We start from the raw sequence: 17,938 nt of genomic DNA on the forward strand, positions 1-17,938 counted from the left end.
GTTGTGAACTTGTGATGTCACTGGGCATGACCATATATGGAGGTGTGATGTCACAAGGCGTGAGCATATATATATACCTATGGTCGCAGCAATTCATACTTTAACCAATCAACTGAAGCATGTATAAAAAACAGTGGAATCACACACACACACACACACACACACGCACACGCACACGCACACACACACACACACACACACACACACACACACACAGACACAGACACAGACACACACACACACACACACACACACACACACACACACACACACACACACACACACACACACACACACACACACACACACACACACACACAAATGCCAGTTTTGTTATGTTTGAACATTGGTCTTTACTCCTCATTTCAACCCATGTCTCTATATACTGTACATCGTGTGCCCATTTGTGGCACTAGAAAAGGTTTCTATTTTGATAATTAAGAGAGGAAAAAAAAACATTCCAGTATTACCTTAAACATGATCAATACAATATCCTCAGCTAAAATTATATCAAATTTAATCCAAAAACAACTTCATAGTAAAATAGAAAATATATAGAGCTATAAATACAAGTTGGCCTTTTAAGTTATTAAGGGCTATTTACACAGAGAGTTACAGTAACGGTAATGTCCGTCTATCACAGACCTACCTCACCTTAACGCCTATTCATCATCGGTTTTCGGTGTCACCAAAAACTGGAGTATGAATAGGCCTTTAAGACACAGTCGACATCATAACAACTAGACCTTTATTCTCTTATAACTCGACTGTTCTGACTGCTGCAACTAAAATGAGCAGCACACACACACCGATCATCAGGGTGGATCAAAGGGGAGAGTTGATGCTCGTAAAAAAAAAAAAAAAATGCATCAAGGCGTCAACAGTAATACAGTTCAATTACAATAGGCCTACAACATGGCCTGACGTTTTGCAAAAGCCAAAAGGCAACGTCATAACATAACGTCAGTAGGAACAATTATTCATTCTCAGTTGGCTTGTCATTGAAGAACACGTTCAGCAATTTTGAACCTATAGCCTATATAATATTATCTCTGCTGCACCCGCTGCTAGAAAACAGTAGTTTGGAGAAGGCACATCATATGGAACTGCATCGTTTTAAACCCACAGGCCAAATGTAAAAGTAAAGGTATCAATAGGCCTACTGCAGGCCTACTGCAATCTGCTATTTTCAAAAGATTTGAAAACTTCATGAAATGGGACATTCTACATAAGTACTTTTACATTTGATACCAAAACCTTTGTACTTAAGTCAATGTTTAATTCCAGACTTTTACTTACAGTAAGAATGTCTACATTGCAGTATTGATACTTTTACTTATTAAGTTACTTAAAGTAAAACATTTGAGTACTTTTTCCCACCACTGCTGAAGACAGTACTTGTGTTATGAAGCCTGATTATTGACACAAACCCACCCTTGTGCCACAACACATTTTGGGTGGGCCGTGATGTACAGACTGACAGGTAGTGATCCAATCAATATCTTTAGGAGAACCGAGAGGTTCAGCAAAATAATAATAATCTTGACGACTAAATCTATTTTAAAATTTAGGAGAAAACATTTTCTGTAAATAAAATATTACACACAATATTACAATTTGGGCCAAGGTGTGCCAAGTACGTGACGCAACATCAACATATACTGTATAGGCTGAATATATCGCTGAGCTTGTACGTTTTTTCTTTTTCTTCTTTTTTGTCCAATTACAGATCACAACTTAAAAAAAATAATGAATTCAATGATATTCTTCCCTTTTCCTTTTCCATACAAACATGAGTGGTTTAAATTCCAAACCCAGACAATAACAACCATGACAAGTCGGTGGTCACCGTTTAGAAAATATATAAAGAACAGATCATTATTTTGGCATATTAGTCACACAACCATTGTATCAAAAACAGGTTTAAAGTACAGTACAAGAGCATGAATCCCAAAAGGCACAGGGCTGCAGATATCCTGGAGCCAGCTGTTACAGCGTCCAAATGTACACTTAACCCATTTACTGTTTTCTGAAAAACCTGATGTTTCTATGTCAGTGGTTCTGACTATTTCATGTCAGGGACCCCCAGAATTATAAGTAATTGACCGCGGACCCGCATCTCAAAATATGTTGTTCCCTGAAGCAAATATTTGAGTTAAAAGCATTCACTTTTGTCATCAATGTTTGTGTTTACACAATGTTTGTTAATTTACACAAACACTCAAAACTAGTCATAGGAAATGGTAGCAAAACAATGTTTGTGTTTACGCAAACACTCAAAGCTGGCCATTCATTGTCAACGGCATTCAATGTTTGTGTTAAGACAATGTTTGTGTTTACACAAACCCTCAAAGCCGGACATAGGAGCGGCTAGTGCCCCTCAAAAAGCCAGACAGCTTATTCTTGCTCAAGCAATAATACACTAGACATTGTTTTGGGTAGGTATGGGTGCACTCATGAAGCAGCTTAATGTATGTAAGTATGGTTTTACTACTATTGTGTAATTGCTATTGTTATTAAATGGTATTTGGTCCCACTATACAGCTGGCTCCATGCTGTCTAGCAATGACTAAAACCAAGGTGGAAAGTGTAGGTTTTTCATCGGAAAGGAAAGGCCATAATGCATGCTTTCCCTGACTTCAGGAAACAACGTCCTAGTAGCCAGTCTGTGTGTGTGTGTGTGTGTGTGTGTGTGTGTGTGTGTGTGTGTGTGTGTGTGTGCGTGTGTGCGTGCGCGCGTGTGCAGCTACGTTTGTTTGCAGTGTGCTATTCTTAACGTTGTGCCAACTTGTGTGTTCCGTCACACCAAGATGTTTCCCGCCGCATCACGACACATCATGAGCCTTTCCGGCGTGACCAACAACCAAGTCTAAATCAGGCGTCATCATCACCACACTGTCTCTACATGAGGGACTCGAGGCTCTCAGCGACGTTGCTCCGGCCCAGAGGAACGGAGCCATTGGTCTCGGCAGACTGCAGCGCTTTCTGGTCCTCCTGGCTGCTCACCACACTCAGCACGGCATGGTACAGGTACTGGTACTGGTCCTGGATCGACAGACAGACAGACAGACAGACAGACATGATTTAGCTACAGGGGCACCCGAGCCGAGCGCCCGAGACGGCGACTCATCAGGCTACAGTCATACAGCGGTGAACAGTATATTACCTACCACGTCATTAAAGACACCCGGTCTCATCAGGTTGGTCATGCGGGCCACCTGGTAAACGTCCACCTCCCCGTCCTCCTCCAGCTGACTTGACAGAGTGCTGAGAGCACAGAACAGGCCTGCCATGCTGCCTCCCAACCTGCCGCCACACACACACACGCACGGAGCCACGTACACAGCCACACACACAACCATGCGCAGAGCCACTCACACAGCCACGCACGCGCACGCACAGGCACACGCACACGCACACACAGTCACACACACACACACACACACACACACACACACACAGTCACACACACACACACACACACACACACACACACACACACGCACACACACACACACACACACACACACACACACACACGCACACACGCACACGCACACACACACACACACACACAAATTGTACGTGCAGATACTGATATATCGTCACTGTCCAAAAGTAGCAGATCTACAAGCTCAACGCCATGTTTGGGGCTTGTAGATGTGCTTTTTTATTTGTAAATAAAAAAGAAAAGGAGGTACAAAGACAATATGGATTCAGCCCGACAGATAGACAGCGATGATATTCTTCTTCTATTGCTGACTGATGTTACTGTTGTACGGAGCTGTGTCCACAGAAAGAGTTCATTTTAGAGATATAATATAATCGGTAGCGTCTTGGAATCGGCCATATCCACCATAAAAATGCCATATCGGTATTGGTTCGGTCTCGAACCGACATTGATGATGCGATAATAATGTGACCGTCAATGGCTAAATTCTACATTTAATTTGTGTATACTCACCTCATTGAGTAGTCATTCAGTAGTGAAAACAGACACTTGGAAAAAGAGTATATTTATTGATTGAATACTTTATTAACAGGCTTTGGGCCAAGCCCCTATAGGGCCTAGGCTTGTTTCAATGGTGATCCTCTGTATAATATCGGAATCGGTCAGAATCAGTATCGGTAGATATGACCCTGCAAGTAATCGGAGATGGGATATCGGTCATAATTTCATAATCGCGCACCCCTACTTCATTTCATAGGTTAGGGTTAGTTTTAGCGTTGACCTTACTCTTGTAAGGAGCTGTGTCCACAGAAAGGCTTTATTTCATGGCTAGTAAGTAGTAAGCAATGCAGCTGCAGCTGATCCAATGAATAACACCCGTGTTAAGATTACGGTGTGTCGTCGATGTCAGTGTTGATTATTTCGTTGACTAAAACTATGGCGAAAAATGTTCATCGTCTCAGCTATGATGACTAAAACTATGACAAAATATACTGTCAATTTCGTCAACAAATACAAACTAGACAGAACTGCAGACTGAAAATTTTATTGTTTTACTTTCTAGGACTGTGTGATACCTCAATTTGGATGCCAAATACCTACATGGCTTTGAAGAGTATGGGTAAATTTTTAGCAACAGTAACGGCACAGTAAACAGTGCACCTACATGTATTTTACATTCCACAGAGCAGAAGCTCTGGACAGGTTCAGGTGTTTAGACAGATATCTCATGTTGCGTTTATAGAAGGTTGCGTCTGCCTCTCAAACGAGCACCTGCCCGAATGTTTTATTTACCTGCCAGGGGCATGGGGGGGGGGGGGGTCAACGCCTGCAGGTCAAATTATAAACCACTGAAGTGTTGTCGTTTTATGTACTTACGGGTCGTGGACCACCGTGGGCGTGTCTGTCAGTCCGCTGTGCTCCCTGACGGTGTTGACCAACTCAAAGCTGTTCCTGATGGGACTGTCTGGGTTTGGCCACCAGGGCGCGCTGTACTGACGCACCTCTAACACGTGGTCATTCTGAGCGGACAGAGAGAGAGAAGTCAGTCTTTAGCCCAAGGTGTGTTTCTCGTGCAAAACAAATGCTTGCAATGGATTATTAAACCCCTAGTTTGACCACTCACATGCTACTTAAAGCAGAATGAAATGTACAGGATGTTTCAGCAGCTGTCACAGATTAGATTATCCTAGGGGAACTGAATGTGTTACTACTAGACCCTTTTAAAAACACATTGGTGAAGACATTTCTTTCCCAGATTGGACATTTTTCTCATAATATTCCCTGACTAAGAGAGACGAGAGAAGAGAGAGTAAGCTGAAGTGTAAGGGCCCGTTTACCGCTTGCAAGGCAGCATGGGAAATAGAGGCCTGTGTCTGAAGTGTGCAAACTGACTGTGAAAGGTGGACTGGTTAAGTAACAAATGGCAGGTGTGGGGTTGCCATGGCAACCACCGTTCTGTTTGGATGTCGCCGCTCATATTAGTCTATCACCGTGCTCATATTGCCTACCCTCCATGGTCAACACTTCCTCAAATTCTCTGCTTTCTCTCTACTGCCGTGCCTACTGTATCTGCCTATATTCTATTGCTTTCTGTTCTTTTTCTGTTTATTTCCTATTCTATTTATGTCGCAGTTGCTATCATTTCATTAATTTGTTCTCTCGTTCTCCAACTGCTCTGTTTCGGGAGTTTGTTTTTACGTCGGGAGCTCAGCTCCAGGGTTGCCAGATTGTGTGAGAGAAATAAGCAACCAGGTCCATGAAAACACAACACATACTGTATGTTTAGATGATGTAGGCTTGTAGGGTATTGGTTCTCAACCTTTTTATAGGCCTACTGAAGCACACACACACACACACACACACACACACACACACACACACACACACACACACACACACACACACACACACACACACACACACACACACACACACACACACACACACACACACACACACACACACACACACACACACACACACACACACACACACACACACACACGTGAGTCACCTGTGGAGCCTCCAGTAGGAAGTCCTGCACCAGCAGTCTCTCGTCATTGGACAGACAGACATGCTCCTCCCTCGAGAATGACACAGTGAAATCCTGAAAGCTCAGTGGCTGGTCCTTGGTAGGCCAGTAGACACAGGACTCCTCCCCTTCACTCTGAGCGAATCAGAAACACAGCTGGAGTGAAAAGTTGGATCTGGAAATACTATTGTGTGTGCGTGGGGCGGACAGAGCACGCTGTATTCAGTCCTACCTGACTGCATGCGTGGGGCAGACAGAGCATGCTGTATTCAGTCCTACCTGACTGCATGCGTGGGGCAGACAGAGCATGCTGCATTCAGTCCTACCTGACTGCATGCGTGGGGCAGACAGAGCATGCTGTATTCAGTCCTACCTGACTGCATGCGTGGGGCAGACAGCATGCTGTATTCAGTCCTACCTGACTGCATGCGTGGGGCAGACAGAGCATGCTGCATTCAGTCCTACCTGACTGCATGCGTGGGGCAGACAGAGCATGCTGTATTCAGTCCTACCTGACTGCATGCGTGGGGCAGACAGAGCATGCTGTATTCAGTCCTACCTGACTGCATGCGTGGGGCAGACAGAGCATGCTGTATTCAGTCCTACCTGACTGCATGCGTGGGGCAGACAGGGCATGCTGTATTCAGTCCTACCTGACTGCATGCGTGGGGCAGACAGGGCATGCTGTATTCAGTCCTACCTGACTGCATGCGTGGGGCAGACAGGGCATGCTGTATTCAGTCCTACCTGACTGCATGGGTGGGGCAGACAGGGCATGCTGTATTCAGTCCTACCTGACTGCATGCGTGGGGCAGACAGAGCATGCTGTATTCAGTCCTACCTGACTGCATGCGTGGGGCAGACAGAGCATGCTGTATTCAGTCCTACCTGACTGCATGCGTGGGGCAGACAGAGCATGCTGTATTCAGTCCTACCTGACTGCATGCGTGGGGCAGACAGAGCATGCTGTATTCAGTCCTACCTGACTGCATGCGTGGGGCAGACAGACGATGGTGCGTGCGCTGTGTTCCCACACCATTCTCCAGAAGTCGGCGACGGTACTGGCCAGAGGAGTCTGGGTCAGGATGAACTCTCTGCTCAGACGATAGCCCTGAAAAGACCACCAGTATAGTTCAAACATCGTCTGAACTGATAGGGTATATTATGCGCACAGCAGGCATTTTGGAAATAACTCTTCCTACTTCCGGGCCACGAGCATTGAAATAGTGGTATGTTTGCGTACATGGTTACACCCGCTCCTGCTATGGGATAAAGTACAGTTTTAGACCGCAACGGAGGGGCGCCATCTCAGGCGAACTTGAGCCAATGAGAGACACCACCGAGCACGCTAAAGCATGCGAGTTGCCACAACACTATCTCTGAATGACTGAGATCTTTTGTAAAGTAATCGCTTCTGGAAAATAACAGAAGACATGTAACACATTATTGCCTGCTGTGTTGCTTTTCGATCTGTACATTGTGTAATTTTCTAGAGGTATCTAAAGAGTAAAAAGTACGTTTCTGTGCGGCTTTTACCATATGCATGCATCAGGACTCTGATTAGTATCTGGCTACGAGTGAGCTCTGAACGGGCTGCAGCGTTGGAAAAATACTCTGAAGGATTATGTCTGGAATTGGGGCTGGGGTGGACTGCGGGATATTTCTGTGCATCTGTAATATTGTTTTGTTTTGTTATGTGTTTGTTTTGTTATGTATTTCTTTGGTTGTGTTTTGTCTATGTCTTTGTCAATATTTTGGATATGAAAGAAAAGTAATAAAGTACAAATCATATATATATATATTTTTTTTAAGTACGTTTCTGAACGTGCAAAGTATCACGAGACTGTCCGCCGTTTCCTGTCTGGCAGCCAAATATCGCGATACCTCCGAAACAGAAACGATACCTGCTGCTGTTTAGATCCTCAAATAAAATGATGTACGGTGCACATCGAAAAGAAAGTGATTAGAAAACAAACATTGAATAGAGGAAAGAAGTGCTGCTGTGGTCCTTTGTAGTTGTGAACCGAAAACAGGTGCTCGTTGGCGAGGGTTCAAACATGAAAAGATAAAAAGGGGTCCAATTAAGGCACTCCGTTCCAGTCAAGTGGAAAAGCCTTTATTTTATGGCATGGCAAAGATCATTCAAAATGAACCAACGCGTTTCGGCTACAAGCCTTCGTCAGGGTGATTAGAAAACAAACCTTTGATGTCTTCTTTTATATTCCTGAACTGATTACATGACACAGGTCTCAATGGTTCATAAATAGTGTTTGTTATGAGCTGTAGAAGTGGTCTCCATTCAATGCTTTGTATTCATGTAACTTCCGGTGCGAGAAGAGTTATTCTGTGTGCATGGAGCCCATTCACAACAGCACTGCTCCCCCTGGTGGAGTCAACTCACCATGACATAGGATGCGTTGATGTAGTCTGTGGCGTCTGGTCCGACTGACGACAAACACACTCTGGACCTTTCCACTACACACACGCACGCGAGCGCACACACACACGCGCACACGCACACACACACACACACACACACACACACACACACACACACACACACACACACACACACACCGTACAGTAAAGAGTCACACATATATAATATAATATTATAACAACAACAACAACACCTTTTTTACGACACGCTCTGTAACCACTAAGCAGACACCTCATGAGAACATCACAGTCTCATACAGAAACGTTAAATATAACACTGTGTGTGTGCGACTGTGCGTGCGTGTTGAGTCCTCACCAGGCATCAGCGCCCCGGCTCTGTTCCTCTCAGCGTTCCCCTCTGTCAGCGCGGTGCTGTAGTCTGCATGTTTGGCCTGACGCTGGCTGATCAGCTGTAACACAACCGAGAGGTACCGTCACGCAGAATCCTAGCCTGGTGGGGCCAGACAGTGGATTCACTGACGCTTCCTCCCCGCATATATGAGTCTGGAGTTCGTCCCATAGCTTGAAAAGTGGGTGTAAATAGTTGCCTTGACAGACAGACCCATCTAGCCAATCAGCGTGACAAAAACCTACATCTGGACTCAAGCTCACAATGAACTTGTAGATTGGCTATTTTTGGCACGTGGCGCCACCGTATGGACGGAGCATGAATTGCATATTAGCCGGACTAGTTAGTTGGATCAAATCCTGATCATGTCTTCTGTGGCTGTCATGCAGTGCCGTGCCTTCATCGACCACATCTCACAGCTGTCCTCCTCTGTCTCTCGCACGAAAAAGGTTGAGACACTAAAGAGATCCATTGCTCACTCACAAAGCAATCACAGAGCCCATGTCTCAAAACATGAAAACAAAAAGAAGCATCGATATGTTATGTGAAATTAATTTTATTGTGAGCGATGTCATAATTCAATGGTTTTCAACCAGTGGTCCGGGGACCACCAGTGGGCCTTTAGGTGATTCCAGGTGGTCCCAGGCTAAATGATGGAAAGTTGGTAACCAAATGGACCCTTAGATATTTAACTCTTGAGAGCATAAAATGAATACCAAATAGACCCGTTCATTTTATGCTCTCAAGAGTTAACATTATTGTTGAACATCTGCATTACTTAATTTACAAGAAGTCTACACAATTAGAGAATGTAGAATCAGTTATTTTGATCAACCATTGCCCGTTATCTCTCCTATGCCACAACAATACAGTATGGAAATGTGGACAACATCTTTAGTTTTGGGTGGTCCGTGGCTCAAAGGCAGAAAAAAAGAATGGACTCTGTTATGAAAAGGGTTTGAAAACCACTGCCATAATCCATACGCTCTGACCTTGAACTGTTTGTCCATGCGCGTTCGGCCCGAGGCCCCCGGGGTCAAGAGGTCAGACACATAGGAGTGGAGGAGGTCAGAGGTCACCGAGGTCTCCCTGCTCAGGATGGACTCGACCAGAGCATCATGAATGAACACGTACTGTTCCTTTAAGAGACAGAGAGAGAGAGAGAGAGCCCGTAAAATTAACACATACTGATCCTAGAGAGAGAGAGGTGCACGTGTGTGTGTGTGTGTGTGTGTGTGGGGGTGTGTGTGTGTGTGTGTGTGTGTGTGTGCTTGTTACAGAAACTATGTCACACATTCTGAATGGCTGTCATGCCTATAAAGGGCTTTACATAGCACGCCACGACAGAATAGTTGATCTCATAACATGACATATCTAAACATTTTGCACTGTCTGTGAGAAGAATGTACAAACAGTCCTGTGTCAAACCTTCCATGTTTCAACTCTGTACTGAAAATGCTGAAATGTTTGCACATCTCTCTGCTAACACACCAGATGTTGTTGCGGTCAATGAAGAGAACAGATCAGTTTTCATGACCAAAGTCATTAAATACCAGCCGCTCCTCCAGACCATCATAGAGCTAGGCTACAGGTGCAATCTACTTTATCTTCGGCAGCCTAGGACATGTACACAGTTTGGTTGGAAGAGGCGTCCAACAACTTGGGATGCCAAAAGATGCAGCTAAACGGCTTGCGAAATTCTGTGCAATCTCTTTCACTATCGGTATAGCCGCCAAATATGGCGAAGACGCTGTTACTTGTACCCCAGAAGGGTGTGTGGGTATTTGTCCGGGATTTGCTGATTGCACTCTGTACAGCACCTTGTAAATATTTGTGTCCTTGTATTGTAAAAAAGAGTGTGTGTACCTCAGTCTGTACCAGGTAGTTCCTCTCTCTCTCTCTCTGTGTGTGTGTGTGTGTGTGTGTGTGTGTGTGTGTGTGTGTGTGTGTGTGTGTGTGTGTGTGTGTGTGTGTGTGTGTGTGTGTGTGTGCGCGCGCGACTGTGCGTGTGCGTACCTCAGTCTGTACCAGGTAGTTCCTCTGTGTGTGTGTGTGTGTGTGTGTGCGCGTACCTCAGTCTCTGTACCAGGTTGTTTCTCTGTCTGTGTGTGTGTGTGTGTGTGTGTGCGTGTACCTCAGTCTGTACCAGGTAGTTCCTCTGCGTTCGGACGTGTTTGAGGAAACCCAGAACGTTGACCGTCCCCTGATCCTGGATCTGCTGCAGCATGGAGTCTACCATGATGTAGGTCCCTGTACGACCGACACCAGCACTGTGCACGCACACACGCACGAACACGCATACACACACACACACACACACACGCACACACGCACACACACACACAGAAATGTAACATTTTGGAAAAACCTACTTAAAATCCTCTTTATCCTTCTAAAAGTATTGTCAGAAATGTCGTGAATTAAATGAAGTCCCGTCACATTCTGTATGCAAATTACAGCCTGCATGTATCCCGCATGCTGCATTACGCAAGTCTACATGCATTCAAACTCTGAACCCTGAGGGAGTCTGGGAGTCAGGTGAGGTTATTACTCTACTGTTGTTACTACTGTACTGTACTGTACTGTACTGTACTGTACTGTACTGTACTGTATACCTGCAGTGGACCAGTACAGGGCCCGTGTCTTGTGTTCTGGCCCGGGAGGACGTCTTGATGAAGGACAGCACGGGCAGCGTGTACTCTGGAACGCCCATGTCTGGCCACTGGGTGTAGTGGTAATGCAGCACTGGACGCTGGCACACCTGGAACACACATAATGAATCATTCCAAAAACAACAGGTGGTATAGCTGGGGTGGAGGAGCGTGAGCAGCAAAAAGTTTAAGCAGACAGCAGCGCAGCGGCATCAGTGTGCATCGCAGCAAGCAAGCAGGAGGAGCAGCGCAGACTTCCAGTTTAAACAGCCCGGTAGGAAGATGGAGTGAGTGTGTGATTGAATGAGTGAATCATGTGAATGAGAGCGTGATGCTGAGGCGGCCAAATGAACAGCCGTCGGCAACTGCACTGAGTTTCCTGACCGAACTTGCTCTGCGCATGTCTGTGACAGACACGATGTTCATGTAGGTGGTATGCCTTATTGAGATGTTCATGTAGGACAGGTGGTATGCCTTATTGAGATGTTCATGTAGTAGGTGGTATGCTTTATTGAGATGTTCATGTAGGTGATATACCTTATTGAGATGTTCATGTACAGTAGGTGGTTTGCCTTATTGAGATGTTCATGTACAGTAGGTGGTATGCCTTATTGAGATGTTCATGTAGCTGCTATGCCTTATTGAGATGTTCATGTAGGTGGTATACCTTATTGAGATGTTCATGTACAGTAGGTGGTATGCCTTATTGAGATGTTCATGTAGGTGGTATACCTTATTGAGATGTTCATGTACAGTAGGTGGTATGCCTTATTGAGATGTTCATGTACAGTAGGTGGTATGCCTTATTGAGATGTTCATGTAGGTGGTATACCTTATTGAGATGTTCATGTAGGTGGTATGCCTTATTGAGATGTTCATGTACAGTAGGTGGTATGCCTTATTGAGATGTTCATGTACAGTAGGTGGTATGCCTTATTGAGATGTTCATGTAGGTGGTATGCCTTATTGAGATGTTCATGTACAGTAGGTGGTATGCCTTATTGAGATGTTCATGTAGGTGGTATGCCTTATTGAGATGTTCATGTACAGTAGGTGGTATGCCTTATTGAGATGTTCATGTAGTAGGTGGTATGCTTTATTGAGATGTTCATGTAGGTGGTATGCCTTATTGAGATGTTCATGTAGTAGGTGGTATGCTTTATTGAGATGTTCATGTAGGTGGTATACCTTGAGATGTTCATGTACAGTAGGTGGTTTGCCTTATTGAGATGTTCATGTACAGTAGGTGGTATGCCTTATTGAGATGTTCATGTACAGTAGGTGGTATGCCTTATTGAGATGTTCATGTAGGTGGTATACCTTATTGAGATGTTCATGTAGGTGGTATGCCTTATTGAGATGTTCATGTACAGTAGGTGGTATGCCTTATTGAGATGTTCATGTAGGTGGTATACCTTATTGAGATGTTCATGTACAGTAGGTGGTATGCCTTATTGAGATGTTCATGTAGGTGGTATACCTTATTGAGATGTTCATGTACAGTAGGTGGTATGCCTTATTGAGATGTTCATGTAGGTGGTATGCCTTATTGAGATGTTCATGTACAGTAGGTGGTATGCCTTATTGAGATGTTCATGTAGGTGGTATGCCTTATTGAGATGTTCATGTAGGTGGTATGCCTTATTGAGATGTTCATGTAGGTGGTATGCCTTATTGAGATGTTCATGTAGGTGGTATGCCTTATTGAGATGTTCATGTACAGTAGGTGGTATGCCTTATTGAGATGTTCATGTAGGTGGTATGCCTTATTGAGATGTTCATGTACAGTAGGTGGTATGCCTTATTGAGATGTTCATGTACAGTAGTAGGTGGTATGCCTTATTGAGATGTTCATGTAGGTGGTATACCTTATTGCTGACATGTCGGACAGTAAAGGTCCTCAGCGTGTAGTAGGCCAGGGTCTTGGTGCTTTTCAGTGTCACCTGGTATGGACCATAATCCCTCTGGTTCTCTTCGGGCCAGTACTGGTCACATTTGGTCTGAAACAACACACGACGAAAACAGTCAACAGTCAACTACCTCCTCCTGACCCAATTTATTTCGGGGCCGATACCGATACCTTATATGGATACAGGGCCCTAGAAGTATATGTTCCTATACCCTGCCTTTCTCCTTGAGGTTAGTGATCATGACTAAGAAGTACAGGGACGTGCAGAGAATGCTAGAGAGGCAGGGGCTGAGATTCTCTAAAAGGGCACTTTTGGACGGAACGCGTCGCGGCGTGACGCGTTGACAGCTTGTATTGTAGATCAGCAATTTTTTGGGGCGCGCACCCACACTCTTTAGCTACTGAAGGCATACAACATGGTATTTCTACACAGAGCACAAATTCTCTCAATGCCAAAATGCTGTTTCGAGTTGCGGAGAGTTTGGGAAAAAGGCAATTCTCCTGAATGCTGCGTTCGGATAACGCATGGAAATGGGGGGGAATTTGTAGGGAGCTGAAGCCCCCTTTCAATCAATCAATCAAAACTTTATTTGTATAGCACATTTCATACAGCAAGTGCAACTCAATGTGCTTCACAGTTTACAAATATAAAAACATTAAAGGAGATGGAAAACAAAGAAGAAAAAATAAAGAAAACATTTAGGAAAAACATTATAGATAAACATAAACAAGGATAATGGTATGAGCTAATTAAACGCAATGTTAAAAAGGTATGTCTTAAGGTTTCTTTTAAAAATGTCCGTGGATTCAGAGAGCCGCAGGTTAACTGGCAGGCTGTTCCACATTACAGGACCATAATGGCTAAAGGCTGCTTCTCCATGCCTTTTATGCCCTTATGTCAATGTGTGTCAATGTGTGTCTGAAGAAGTATGTTCCTCTTTGAGTTTGGTGATCATAGAAGTATGTTCCTATACCCAGTCCTTTCACTTTGAGTTTGGTGATCATATAGCAGTTGTGTTCCTACCCGGCCTTTCTCCTTGAGGTTAGTGATCATGACGATGACTCCGACGTTTTGCTGCCACACCATCCTCCAGAAGTCCTCCCTGACGGCCCTCAGCGGACCCTGAGCAGCAATGTAGGCCCTGGGAGACTGGTAGCCCTGAGCATGAGCAGGAGAGAGCAACACATACTCAGCAGTGTCTTTTGAGTCAAATATTTTTTTGGGGTATTGTGATTAAGGAGGGTGGTTGATATTAACCTGACGCTGCCAGATCCAAAAAGCTTGCTACACAAATTTGTTTCACAGCTTATTTGGATCTGGGATCGCGGAAGCAAATTCGATGACGGGGCTGTTCCTTTTTTTCAAGATACATGGTAGATGATTGGATGGGAGCGTCTGTCTATCACCGTGTGGGCGTGCAAACACAACCAATCATATCGACGTGTCTATATACCGTCACATCCGCATCCCGCCTTTAGCTCACGCTGATTGGTTCGGTGCGAAGCAGATCTGACTCAGGGCTCAACTCTGTCAGAGATCCCAGATGAGTGTTGTGTTGGGGAATATGTTTCCGCAATACCGCCCTCATCTGGCAGCGTCAGGTTAGGTTGATATCCCTGCACCTCTAATTATTAATTTAACATCACAATTTAACAATTTACTTTTTTTCTTTTTACAAATCAACCTTCTAAATGTGTCCGTATTGAGCTACGATGGACGGCACTCAACATTAAGGTTTCCAAAAAGAACAACAACAACGAATAAATTACATCGACAAAGTTGGCGTTGATGTAGTCCGTGGTGTTTCCATCTCTGTCCAGACTGTGGCAAAGCTTCACACGGCTGTGGTCATCTGCGTGAAACAAGAACCACAAACGTTCATTATTATTAGTATTAAAATAATAATAATAATGAGTACGGTACAGTATAAAATAATAAAAAGGAGTAATAAATAATAACAGAACGTGTTTAATACAGTAATATCATCTTATGAGATGTTAATTGAAAGCCAAGTTAGAATGTAAAGATAATTAAAGATATGATAAAGAAAACGTTATTGTCCATTAACACAAACATAAAATGCCATTGACAATGAATGGAGAGTCTGAGCAAATGGGCTGTCGGGATGTCGGTGGAAACCCTTGGCCAATAAGGGACCACCATTCTTGGTGACGAAACTAAGACACGTTTCAAGGTTGCTATAAGGTCCATAATTGATTAGAGCCCTTCACTTCACACAGGTGTGATTTGTTTCGGTTCTACTTGCCTTGTTATGACCTTGATGGGGGTTGGGGCCCGGGGGGCGGGGATATCAACATGCCGGATACAGTCAAATGTACATGTATGTTTATTCATTGACACTTAAAAAAAAAGTGTGCCGCCCCGCGTCCGAAACGGTCGAGAAATGACAGAGTTACCATGTGGGGGTGCCTCTACTATGTGTGTGTGTGTGTGTGTGTGTGTGTGTGTGTGTGTGTGTGTGTGTGTGTGTGTGTGTGTGTGTGTGTGTGTGTGTGTGTGTGTGTGTGTGTGTTTGTTAGGCTGCGCAACAGTGACACTTGTGAAATCCAACCAAACGCTATTTTCGTGCTCGGACAGACCGAGGGACCAAGGCAGGGACCCAGGCAGGGACACACAATGTTCCGTAATGGAGTGGCTGCACCACTCAATAATTAAAAGGCCAGTATATATATGTTGATGTATCGGTTAATAAAAGCTTCACCTACAGGCCAGTATGTTGATGTATCGGTTCTTGCTCTTGTTGTCGGGGTGGTTGGAGCAGTCCGTGGTGATGGCCATGTCCACCGTGCACGCCTGCACCTCCTGAAACACAAAGACAGCACAACGACGTCCATCAGCAAACGATGCAAGGCCCCCTTCTCACCCCCACTCCCATGTCCTCCGGGGGCCCAGGAGGTCTTGGGCTTCTCCCCCCTCTCCCATGTCCGCTGGTGTATAACCTCCAACAGCGGCCTCAGACACGTCCTATCAACATAGGTTGAACATGGGTTCAGTGGGCCAATAGCTCTCAGAGTTACAAATGAAAAAAAAATAATGAAAAAATGCACGCTCGCGCGCGCACACACACACACACACACACACACACACACATACACACACACACACACACACACACACACACACACACACACAAACACACACACACACACACACACACACACACACACACACACACACACACACACACACACACACACACACAAGACAGTAGACAATGACAGCAGCGTTTAAGCATTTCAAAAAGTCTCACTTCACAAAGACAGGAAATCAAAATGAAATCACGTTATGTTGACAATGCAAAACTATTAGAGAGTTTATCATGCTCTGACATTCATAACGTCACGATGTGAGCGATGATTGACAATATTGTAATATTACAGACACAAGATCAGTGCAGTTGCTGACGGTTGCGTAGCAGCATTATTGGCAAAAAATAATAATAATCTGGAGGATCTATAAGAGACAAAAAAAGTCTTTCTTAATCCCAAAACTAAAAGGTATAGGAGGAAAGAAAAGTCAACTGTACATGAATACCAAGGGGATTATAGGTGTCTTACCTCATAAGAATCTTTGACAATCTAATGGAGGATGGTAGGGATGCAGAAAGCACAGAGATGGTGTGGGGAAGGAGGGGGGTGGGGGAAGGATGACAGACAGACAGACAGACAGACAGGCAGACAGACATACAGAGGAGTCAGTGCAGGTACAGGACCATGGGCTGTAGATACACACAGAGATGTGGGTCTAAGAGGGAATACACATACATGTCTCTTTTCTAAATATAATAATGGGAAAGAAATTGATGGTACCTATTCATTGCAGAAGCCATTTTAAATTGAGCTGACTGTCTGGCAGCATTCAGTATGATGAAATGATCCCTGTGCGATCACTAACTATACGCATGATGTTAATTGAGACGTGGTGGAGAGCATTAAGGTGCTGTAACGGATGGGCTACTAAAGATTTCAGTGGTGGGAAAAGTACTCAAAGTGTCGATACTGCAGTGTAGAAGTACACCGTTACAAGTAAGAGTCCAGAATTGAAAACTTGACTTGAGTAAAAGTACAAAAGTATCGGGATCAAAATGTACTTAAAGTATCAAAGGTAAAAGTATTGTGCAGAATGCAGAACATGTTTGTATAGGGCTGAAAGTTCTTAATGTATGCTTTGTAAATAATATTAATAATCAAAATCTACAAAGTAACTAGCAACTACAGTTTTCAAATAAATATAGTGGATTAAAAGTGAATCTGAGATGCAGTGGAGTAGAAGTAAAGTAAGTGTAAATACTCAAGTAAAGTACAAATACCTCAAAATTTACTTTCCACCACTGAAGGATTTGCATGACTTGAACAGTACACAGGAGCAAAATAACACACTACCCCTCCAAACCCTGGGCCCTATGTTGCGTGTCTAGGCCTAAGGCCGATTCTAAAAACGCCTTCTAAAGCCTGACCTTTTCTGAAAAACTTCAAATATTTATATAGCAGCATTTTTGTAATTTCTGAATACTGTACATACTGTACAGAACCCAAAAATTGGTTCCTGGCCTGAGGGGGTAAAACACCAAAAGGGGTTCCCGCC

The 17,938-nt window shown here is 44.2% G+C and overlaps 1 protein-coding gene across 2 annotated transcripts in view; it reads right to left on the minus strand.

Annotated features, from left to right (window-relative positions):
- Positions 1-386: 386 nt before the first annotated feature.
- The window catches only part of LOC308310899 (receptor-type tyrosine-protein phosphatase zeta-like), a 72,275-nt gene continuing 54,723 nt past the window's right edge, over positions 387-17,938 (minus strand). The window contains exons 18-32 of one of the 2 annotated variants that reach the window (XM_080757359.1): positions 16,912-16,932; positions 16,060-16,156; positions 15,103-15,185; positions 14,357-14,491; positions 13,292-13,423; positions 11,388-11,533; positions 10,919-11,042; positions 9,765-9,911; positions 8,740-8,833; positions 8,386-8,459; positions 6,967-7,095; positions 5,967-6,119; positions 4,829-4,971; positions 3,171-3,306; positions 387-3,045 (exon numbers count right to left, since the gene is read on the minus strand). In XM_080757359.1, coding sequence (XP_080613485.1) covers positions 2,902-3,045; positions 3,171-3,306; positions 4,829-4,971; positions 5,967-6,119; positions 6,967-7,095; positions 8,386-8,459; positions 8,740-8,833; positions 9,765-9,911; positions 10,919-11,042; positions 11,388-11,533; positions 13,292-13,423; positions 14,357-14,491; positions 15,103-15,185; positions 16,060-16,156; positions 16,912-16,932 — 1,758 coding nt within the window. In that variant the 3' untranslated portion in view covers positions 387-2,901. Of the gene's footprint in view, positions 3,046-3,170; positions 3,307-4,828; positions 4,972-5,966; positions 6,120-6,966; positions 7,096-8,385; positions 8,460-8,739; positions 8,834-9,764; positions 9,912-10,906; positions 11,043-11,387; positions 11,534-13,291; positions 13,424-14,356; positions 14,492-15,102; positions 15,186-16,059; positions 16,157-16,911; positions 16,933-17,938 lie in introns of both variants that reach the window. The other variant, XM_080757358.1, reaches the window with a different exon arrangement.

The sequence above is a fragment of the Protomyctophum bolini genome (genome assembly GCF_963924005.1).
Source record: "Protomyctophum bolini genome assembly, chromosome: 23".
In the NCBI taxonomy this organism is placed as follows: Eukaryota; Metazoa; Chordata; class Actinopteri; order Myctophiformes; family Myctophidae; genus Protomyctophum; species Protomyctophum bolini.